This window comes from Triplophysa dalaica, chromosome 4 (assembly GCF_015846415.1).
Source record: "Triplophysa dalaica isolate WHDGS20190420 chromosome 4, ASM1584641v1, whole genome shotgun sequence".
Taxonomy (NCBI): Eukaryota; Metazoa; Chordata; class Actinopteri; order Cypriniformes; family Nemacheilidae; genus Triplophysa; species Triplophysa dalaica.
In genome coordinates, this window is record NC_079545.1 from 17,195,249 (window position 1) to 17,206,142 (window position 10,894).

At 38.5% G+C, this 10,894-nt stretch overlaps 1 protein-coding gene across 1 annotated transcript; it reads right to left on the reverse strand.

Moving 5' to 3' along the window:
* Window positions 1–633: 633 nt before the first annotated feature.
* On the reverse strand, window positions 634–9,804 carry tmc1 (transmembrane channel-like 1). Its single transcript, XM_056746369.1, is given in 21 exon segments — window positions 634–1,662; window positions 1,903–2,039; window positions 2,386–2,464; window positions 2,546–2,671; window positions 3,059–3,298; window positions 3,398–3,465; window positions 3,545–3,673; window positions 3,823–3,975; window positions 4,167–4,346; window positions 4,529–4,723; window positions 5,082–5,226; window positions 5,691–5,833; window positions 5,934–6,032; window positions 6,188–6,294; window positions 6,373–6,454; window positions 6,540–6,630; window positions 7,700–7,891; window positions 8,052–8,142; window positions 8,145–8,540; window positions 8,703–8,723; window positions 9,768–9,804. Coding segments are annotated over 21 exon segments (2,844 nt in total). The 3' UTR covers window positions 634–1,529.
* Between the last annotated feature and the right edge of the window lie 1,090 nt (window positions 9,805–10,894).

Here is a 10,894-nt window from a genome sequence, read left to right on the forward strand (position 1 = left end):
AAGTCCTGACACAGATGCCCTTAAACAAATGGTACACAGGATAACCCCAAACAGAACTGTGTTAGGCCATAGAGAAGCACAAGCGTGCCAGATACATCGTTTCTGCCAAATCTGCGTCTACTGGAAAATAATCTGTGATCGGGACACTAGACACCCTTAGAGGTGACAGCAGATTTGATAATACAGTACAGTGCATGGAAATGTTGTGGGTCACCTGACAAACCGATCAAGATAAAGCGGCATGGATTGAGAATGGGGGAAACAATGAAACGGAGAGGCATGGTGGACTCGGCCAAGCTGTCAATCAATTGATGATTGAATAAGAGGTCTGCGCGGACTGTTTTTTTCGTCGCGCTCCCGCTAAATTTAATTACGCAGAATCCGCACCCTCCGGCTGAAAATTCACTCGTGTTCACCCGCTATCTGCTTAGAGTGATGTTCGACCCGACAGATCCCGTTAAATTTAAAATACGTTTCCAGATCTCACACTGAAGAACTCACATTTAAATGTCTCCATAAAAAAATGAACAGTTGTTTTTTATCGAATGGTCAATATACAACATTGTTCTTTTAATGTAAAAACAGTTTTGCCAAATGAATACACTTCAATGTGGACAAAATGTCACAGAGGAAAAAAATTATATAGGCTACATTAAATACAATGAATTTCACTCAAACTATAAGCAAAATATGGATAAACGCAACCCGTTGGTTTATAAAGCTATATATAGGCCTACTGTATTTAGCGCTCGTGCAAAATGAAATTTCTTTTTTTAAACGAACTAGGCTATTTAAAATCCATGCAAGAAATGTCCTGATGACCGTCTCTCCTCTCTCTCTTCTCTAAGGTAAACTCGGCGTCCTGCCCGCGATGTCTGGCAGCCCTCTGGATTGAATCTCATGATCTTCCAAGGAGGCTGATGGTGGATGGTTTTCTTATGCCAGGTGAGATGTAAAGAGGGTGAAGGAGAGCTGCATGGGAAAGACTGTGAGAGGGTAACTCAAAACAAATGCTGACATAAAAACCTTCACTTACTACGATTTGTAATTGGCATATCAACAATCCAAAATATTTCTAGTGCTGTCTATAGAAATAACACATTTAATGTATCAAAATGTTAAACTCATAATTTGGCCATAGTCAGCCTGTATCAAGTCATTTCTCTTTTTACGGAGATAAGAGTTTTTTATCAGTCTATAGATACATAGTCACAGAACCTCAATACATGCATGACAATGACAGCCCGGGCAGTGCCTGGTTTTAAACAGTATCATCTTCACATCAACAAGAAATAAAGAAGGCCATTTAAGTGCAAAATTAGTGTGATGTATGTATTAAACAGAGCAAAGGAGCAGGAGGTTCTTATCTTTACATTAACTGCTGTAGTCCTTTACCCTGTTGAAAAGACCAGCTTTTCTGTTAACCCGCATGTGTTGTGAATAATCCAAGAAGAATTCCTTGGTTTACCAGAATGGTCAATATTTTACAATGATTAAAGTATTTAGTATTGTATTTTGCACGAGACAGTTTATCTCCTCTTGGAGTGAGTGTTTCTCTGTGGCTGCTGTGGGTTCCCTGGGAGATGTCCATGAACAGCTCGACTCTGTGATGCATGGGGCCTGGTAGTTGTGTGGGTGGAAGACATGGGATGGGGGTCCTTACTGTGATGACCCTGTGATGGGTGAACAGAGCGACTATTCTGCCCTTTCCGTCTGTGCTGCTGCGTTTCGTTTAAGCTATTGTCTTCTTCATTCATTCCTAAGAAAGAGGAGACATTTCAATGGTTGCCTCATAATTTGACACAGAGAGCATTTGCTGTCCAAAAAACATTAATTTTGAAATATTAGTGGACAATTTTCTTTCATTTGTTTCAAGGAACTGTTGTGTAAAGTTATTTAAGCAGTCAGGTGTTCTCTTTGCTCTCACCCAAATCAGAGTCAGTATTGCTGTGTTTTCCTACTGCATTTGTCGCCTGCTCCAGTTCACTGGCAGCCTTTATGGCTGCAAGTTTGTTCTTCTTCTTGTTTTCCTCATTTTGCTGTAAAAACAAAAGTCAGTCACTTGGAAACATGACTAGAAACAAACCAGCATACCTCAATTGGCAGAGCTACGGTAGCAACACCAAGGGGATGGGCTTGAATTTCAGGAAATGCCGGTATAGGCCTACTGATAAAATGTAAGTAGTTTTGAAAGCATAAATGTATAAACAAAAATAATTTCATTTCAAACATTTAATAACATTGATGACTTTTTATATTTTAGTCCTAGAGCAATGATTGTGCTACCACCTAGTGGACCGTTTGTGGTTATGGCATCAAGCCCATAGCCTTGTTAGATATTGATACATTTATAAGATTATATACAATCTGCATTGCTATACTTACTACTTGAAGCTTCTTTTTCAGCTCCATGTTTACCCGTTTGTATGTTTTAGAGGTCGACTGCAGATAATATAATGCGAGACTAAAATGATAGAGAAATATACCATTATATTCATTCATTATAATTTTAGTACAGAAATAGAGCCCAAACATAAACACTTACACCAACAGCAAAAGGAAAGGCAAAACCAGTCCAGGGTTTGAAGCATAACTGAAAACCTTCCCGAACCAAGCTGGGAAGTCTGTCTCTAGAGTTTCTTGAATCACATCAAACATTCGGCTTTTCCCACTACAGAAAGAGGACAAGTAAACACTTACACGTTTAAACTACATATGTAAATTCCCTGTTCGCTCTACATTATTTTATTATATGCTTTAATCGATGTTTAATCCATACTTATACTAGCTTGTTCCATTTTTGTGCTCATGCAAATTCAAATAAAGTTTGATTTCAAAGTAAATAGCATTTTACTCTTTACTCTGCTGAGCTCTAGTGGTAAGAACGGGCATTAACGTGTTTTATAAAATAAATCATAAATATCTTTTTACACTATGAGTTTTTATGTGTCAAAAAAGGCCTTTCAAAATTATTTACATTTTTTTAAATACTAAATTCTTAACAAATAAAGTTATTTATTGAGTTACTATTCTTCCTAATTCAAACAGCTCTCAGAACCTGAAGGGTCCGCAGTCAAATGATGGCGGAATGGAGACAATGGTGTATATAGCGGGCAGGGTAGAAAGGAAGAGGATGACCAACAGCATGGCCATGTAAAAGTTATTGGACCCTGAAGCTTTAAAGACCCGCTCCTGTGGCACATTACAGCACATCACCGCCCAGCACTGCAGGTACATGGACACATGAAGCCGGAATAGATTTAATGCTGGAAGACATGGAGCATAAAATGCCCCCATCCTGACACACACACACACACACAAACGCACTTGTTGATATTAATATTTTACTTTATTTAAAATGATAGAGAGGCCGGTTATAATTTAGAAAACTTTTTACCAGATCATCCCCTGATTGAAGATCAGCCCCAAAACATTTCCACTGACATCAAACTCTGAATAGGATGGCTATTGAAGAAAGCACATCTCAGTTAGAAGTGAGAAAGGATTCAAACAGGTTGCTTCTGTAAGCATAGTGAATACTCACAAAGCCATACTCCAGATCCCAACACCAGCAGTTGTTCAGGAAACGGACCAGAACAGCACGGAAAAAATCTCCAATAAGCAAAGTGATGTAAGTTGTCATTGTATCAGAAATAATGAGACGAACAAACTCCTGTAGACAGAGAGAAGCTCAAGCCTTTATTTAATTTAAATGCAATATAATTTCACACTTTCATATTCTTCTTTACTTTTATTTTGTGCACACATTGCTGGTCGATTTCTTCAAAAAATGAAACTGAACTGAAATAACTCCACCAGTACCTGTCCCACCATTGTCTCCCAGCAAGGTCCTCTAGGAACATCGGCAGGGTGCACTGTGATTGGAGGGGCAGTCGAGTTGTCTGGCACAGTCCCGTTGTACAGGTTAGCCTGCCAGATTGTCATATTCGTCTTTATAATGTCCTCCTCTACCCTCTTCAAATGATATCGAAAAAGGAAGGTTAGAACTAAAAGGATTAATGACCTTGAGGAGAACCTGATTCATTTGCCACAGATTCTGCGGCCCAAGGGAAGATTTTGGTAAGAATGATGGAGATTGTACTAAATGTAAGTGCCTCAGAAAGACCCATTAATGGATTTTGATAGTTCTAGTCTCAAGTTAATACCTTAAGTTGAATTGCATCCATGAGAGCAATGATGAATGTGTAAAGGTTCCCCAAAAAGAGGGCGAAGATGCGCCCAAGCTGCCATTGAAGAGCAATACGTGGATGATAGTTCTCTAAAGTGCTGATCACGTCGAATAACATTGGACAAAACATTCCCAAGAGAGACATGACCATGTTCACCTGAGGATATACACACAAATACACATAAGAGTATTTTATTATTTCAAGTAAAAATAGTCATATATTTTTAAAGCAGAATAAAACAAGAGGCTATACAAAATTTTTAAAATGTTGTGAGGTTTCAGAAAAGAGCAAGATTTACATTTTATATTTAATCACTTAATCTGTTGCGTGAATCTAACCTCATTCCTCTCCCACCATCCATATTTCTCCAGTCCCTCCAGAGCAAACTTCTGTGACCTGCGCACCACAAAGTAGATCAAGTAGCCACTCCCTGCCAGACAGCAGAGCACCAGGAAGTTGGCCAGCACTCTAAGGAATCTTGTCAGGTGGATGTTGTCGTCTTTTCTGCTCTCTTGGTCCTCCACAATAGCCTCCTGTTAAAGTGATGAATTTATTATAGAGCTGAGAGAGGCTTGGTTAAAGGGGACATATACATTTTTACATTGTATTTTGATTGCTTTCCTTGATATTTAAGCATATGTAGCAATATATATATATATATATATATATATATATATATTATATCTTTTTTTGTGTTCTTCGGTAGAAAGAAAGTCATACAGGTTTGAAATGACAAGAGGGTGAATAAACAATGACAGAATTTTCATTTTTGGGTGAACTTTCACTTTGCAGGAAACCGCCCCTAAAGATCAATGGAAATACATTAAAGGATTTATATTTTTAAAGAATTTCCCACAGAATAGGTCTGGTGTCCTCGTGAGGAAAACACACCTTAAAGATAGTGGTGATGGAAGCAAACTTGTTGTCTGCTGTCTCAGGGTTTCCAATGAGGTAGTCCCAACTAGTAAATGCCTTCCAGCTAAAATTAAAGCTGGTGTCATCTCCGCCACCCGCTTCGTTGGCATTGCGTGCCATGCTGTTGGATACAAGTGAGAAAATGATCATTGGTGCGTTGTCTATACACTTGTAAGTGGTCAACCAGAGCTGGACAGTACTTCAGTCTTTTCACTCTTTTGTACTCTGTACTGTAACATTTATACTTCACAACATTATGAAGAATATATTATACTTTTTTTCACCTGTTAACAAAATCAACTTTAAAAAATCTAGTACTTGAGTATCATTATTAAAATTTCTATTTTAAAATGTATTTATGAAATGTAGTGCAGTAAAAAGTATGATATATGTTTCACGTAGCAGACTTACATAGTCTTTTCCAAAATAAAAACCCTACAGATCCTTAAAAATGTAAAAACACATACAAATAAAAACACTTAAATACTGTCCATATCACCAATCAACACAAATGTTTATCACATGGACTTTAAGAAGACTTAAAAAGCAAAGCATGTCACAAGACAAAATGATGCTATCACTTACGTCCTGATCACCACCATATAGCTGTATGCTACTGTGCCCACCCCAACCAGGAAGTATGAGAGGGGCATGCGGAATTTGAGCCAGCCAATGGCCTGCTGGTTGTTGTAGTAACCATAGAAGAGGACAGAATACTTAGCATAGCCCTAAAAAGAAAGAAATATACTCCTTTACTTAATAACCTATGGTGGAAGACCAATGAGGTACTGTATTTTGTGATCATTATAAAGTATATCAAATATTTACTCCAAAGTCCCATAACACTGCAAAATTCATAGCACTGGCCTCTTCCTCTCTGGGTACTGTTTTCCTGGGTAAAGTGCCATATGGTTTCCCCATTAGAGCCTTGAAGGAGAAAAAGATTAAATATCTGTTTCATTTTTTGTCATAGTCAAAGCATAGTTTGGCATTCATCAAAAACTGCAGATATACAGGTATATTATGTAACTAAACTTACTATACATTATTTTAACATTTGCGGGACCCAACATATTTCTCACCTCTGGTACCATCACCAGCCCAAACGTCAGGCCAAATAAAATCATGTTGATGCCATACATCCACCTCAGAAATATGAAGTAAGAAGCAACTGATGAGCCAAAATGGCCTGTAGAGAGATATTTAAGGTGTTTAAACTTTAAAATCTTGATTTAAGTGAAAAAAAAACGTTCAATTGAAGTCACACTTTCTATTTCTTTAATCTTCATCTCCCACGGGATACAGGCCGTCTTGAAGTTTTCAAAGTCACGCTGAAACTTCATCCATTTCTGAAATTTGGAGCAAAAAAGCTTAAGGTGCAGGAGACATTCAGCTTTGTCAGTTTAATAATAATAATCACACTCGACTCCTCACCTTCATCATTAGGACCTTGTAGGCATAGAGCTTTCTGCCTTTGCCTTTCCCCAGAGCACCTTCATATTTCTCCAAAAATTCTTGAGACTCCCTGAAACCAAGCAGAACTTATTGGCATAATAAGAACACACCAAATGTTGTGAATTGTTTATGTTTATTGGGTGACTATGGTAAAATGCTATTCAGTGTTGTTGAGGACAGTGCTTTAGTGAATGTGTGCATTTTGCATAAAGTCATATTTCCTGTTACGTGAGCAGAGGATCCGCTTGTTAATCGCTCGCAGCAGCATATCATGCAATATAAAGTTTGTGATGATGTAGGTTTGAATAATGCGTATAGGTTGATGACAACTACAAAAGCATTCTGATAGTGTTACAGGTTATATAAGAGTGAGTGTTTCGTTGTGGTTTACGTGATCCTTTTTAGCCATGTTAATCTGTTATCAAGGCTTTTTACTCATAATGTCTGCAGGTTAATGTATAAATCTATTCTCAAGTCTATTGTACTGACGAACTTCCTAGGTCATGATGTTAGTTCAATTTGTTGCTTATCGTATTGTTGATCACTGTAGTAGAGTAGGCGGGGCGAGACTGTGGTTCGAGTCCGGTGAGTAATTGTGAATTAGCGCCAGCTGTGCGCACACCGGGCTCGAATCACGTAGGAGATAGGGAGCATATAAAAGGAACGAGCGACCTGACCGACGAGGAGAGAGGACCGGCCCGAACTTGTGTTTGTGTTTGTGTTTGTGTTTGTATTTATATTTGTTTTGTTCGCCGGCGGTCGTCCGTGAGGGGCCGCCGGCTTTATTACTTTATTAAATGTTTGTAAATGTTTTCCGGTTCCCGACTCCTTCCTTCCATTTTATGGAGATTAATTACAATCGCCTGCTATAAAATAAGAGCAGGTCTGTTATTACACGACACCTGCTTTAAGACCTGCTGACTGAATACTCCGGAGCTCTGTTTCATTTTCTTTATATTTTCTGACTGAACAAATGCACACAAGTGTATGTGGTCGTATACTGCAAATTAAATGCAAAGAAACTTCTGATGACTCTACTCTGACTGGAGTTCTGTGGTGGTCAATAACACCCAAAACTGGCATTTAGTGGGGCAATCCCCAACACCAACATGTGTAAAAACAGCACCAGTATAAAGTACCTGAGAATGGCTAACTTTTTCTTCATGGGCCAGGGCTTTCCTCTTAGGGTGGCCATTAGCTTTTTCTTTTCCTCCATAGCTTCTTTCAACTTTTCCAGCTCCTCTGGAGTCAGAGAACTCAAAACTCCTACTGCTTTGTCATCCCTTAACTCTGAGTCAGATTCTGAATCAGATTTGGACTCAGACTCTGAGCTATATTGGAAACATGAATGTATGTACAGGAGGAGTAAATTATTTACTTTTTTCCAGGTTTAAATCAAAGAAAACCACCGTTTTTTCAGCATTTTGGCAGAACTGTTTCTACAGGTTGTATGTGAGGTTTTGGTTTGTTAACATGACAACAGTAACTTACATAGTCTCAGGCTTCTTTCTGTTTTTAGTTTTTTCTTTTGTAGGCACATCATTACAATCTCTAGTTTTCGTTTTTCCATGATTTCTGTCCACTCCTCGCTTTTAACGCTCTTCTTTTTGTTTTTCTTCCCACCTTGTTGCTTTTCGTCCTTCAGCTTTGATGTCTTGGTTCTTTCATTTTTTACATTCTTCTTCTCTTTGCTACATTCTTCCTCAACCACCTCTTCATCAGCATTGTTTCTTTTACGCCCTTTTTCATGCGTCTCACTCCCCTTCCTCTCTCTTGCAGCTTTTTGGTGTTTATCATGTTTCTTCTCTCTTTTCTCCGAGTTTTTCGTCACTGCTGATCTCTTCTCTGAAGCTGTTCTTCTGCTGATCTTACCGTTTCTCTCTCTCCTTCTTTTGCCCTCCTGCTTCACCTGCTGCTCCTTCTCTCCCTCAGAATGATCCTCCACTCCCACATAGTACAGGTTGAATTCATTGTCATTACCTGTTATATAAACCATAAACCATGTTTATATTTACAAACATTTCATGTATGGCCGCTTACAAATGAAGAACATCGCAAGCAATTTATCATCCAAAAGGAAACAATATTAATAGTGCTGCAATCCCATGGACAGATAGACAGACAGACAGAAAACCTTCTTACCTTCATCCACCTCAATGCTAACTGCAAGGCCACATGAAAGAAAAGCAAAAGTTAAAGAAATGATACATAAGTCAAGAAGATATTGTCAGAATGATCAGGCTTGAAGGGTTACCAGCAGCTGTTAAGCGTCTGATGTATTGTTTGTGACCACAGTGTAACCAGACCGGTAACTGTTGACCGGGTCATTACATGCTTAGTTGTGTTGTACAATAGACACAATGGTGCTTTTTGTCATTGGTGTCAGTTCAAACTGTCCTCCCGTGAGGGTCAAAGGGCAAAAGAATGAAGGCAATGTTCAACAGTGCACTCACACACTCAAAGTTCATGATTTCTGCCTATAAACACCTTGGTATGTATATATATATATATATATGAAGAGTTTGGTTCAATAATGAGTTGACTCTGTTTTAAATATTTTTTCAAAAATCATGTTTTTATTATGTTATCATGTTTTTAATATGTTATCATGTTTCATTGTTATTGTTGGTTAGCTGTATTTTTCTAGTTATTATGGCTTAATTCAAAACAACAAACTGCAGTTTTATTGATATTAATTGGAATTCACAATAAAAAACATGATTTTTTTGAAAGATTTTAAAAACTCTTCATATATAAAATAGGAATTTTGCAATGGTTGTTTTGCAAAAATGAATTAACAAAAACTAAAATGGCTCTTTGGTTAAAAAAGATTCCCGACCTCTGGTCTAAGCTTATATATATATCTAAATATATAGTTAACCCCCCCCCCACCTCGCCCACCTGGAAAATCACTTTGCCCACTTGTCATCTCATATCTATAGCCTGGCTGAAAAGCTAGTTAAATGCAATTTCCTTAAAAACAATTTAGCCATACACGATACGTTGCACACATATTGTGTTACATTACAACTTTTAACAATATTAAATAGAATTACCAATAATAATTAAAATTCCTTGCAATATTAAATGATGAGAAGTTGGTTGTCGATTGCATTCGACATGACGAAGAAGGCATGATAAGCAGATCAAAGTAAACTTGGATAGCAAAAGTTAATGGCACACAAATAAGGCAGGAATCATATTTACCATCACTTTCAGAGGTGAAAAGTTTCTGCCGTGGCATCTTCCTCCAGGGTGCTCTTCGCTCTGGACATGTGTGTGACTTTGCATGTGTCCATGCATGCATGCATGTGTGTGTGTGTGTGTGCTAATGATGCGATCCATGCCCTGGCTGAACAGAGCGGGCGATGACTACTGTGCATGAAGAGTTCACTCTTTACTACCATTCAGCGACCTTGTCCAGGAACAATAACTCACCGAAACTCTAGAGCCTCTCAATTTCACCCCTTTTAATTATTCATTGGAGTTATTACTCTTTTTATATTAAAAAGAAGTGGGTTCACGCAGCACCAAGCCTAAATAGAAGAATAATGGTCCAATGACTGACTGTAGAAAGAGAGAGAATGTATAATTAGTTCCGCATGGTAACCAGGTTTAATAAGTGCTGCACTTTCACTTTCTGTGCAAATGTCAATCCAGATCATGGCACACTCATCATTAAACAGCACAAATATGTTACAGGAATTACATTCACATAGTAAAATGCCTTTTAAGCAGGGTTTAGTGAAAACTCACAATACCTGGGAAATTTTTATTTATTTGTTTTTGCTTGGGCTCCCTTTTCACTGGGTCCAATGAATGTGAAACAATCTAACAAAGAGGTGCAAAGTGGTCCTTCTCACCAAAGGGTTGATAACACGAATCTATATAATTTTATTATTATTTTTTTATTATTTATTGTTAGGAGGGGATTAACCTACTTGTTAAGGCTTTAAGTCACTAAAGAAAATTAAAAGAATCATTATATTTTATGCGGGGGGCACGGTGGCTTAGTGGTTAGCACGTTCGCCTCACACCTCCAGGGTTGGGGGTTCGATTCCCGCTTCCGACTTGTGTGTGTGGAGTTTGCATGTTCTCCCCGTGCCTCGGGGGTTTCCTCCGGGTACTCTGGTTTCCTCCCCTGGTCCAAAGATATGCATGGTAGGTTGATTGGCATCTCTGGAAAAATTGTCCGTAGGGTGTGAGTGTGTGAGTGAATGAGTGAGTGTGTGTGCCCTGCGATGGGTTGGCACTCCATCCAGGGTGTATCCTGCCTTGATGCCCGATGACTCCTGAGATAGGCGCAGGCTCCCCGTGACCCGAGGTTGTTCGGA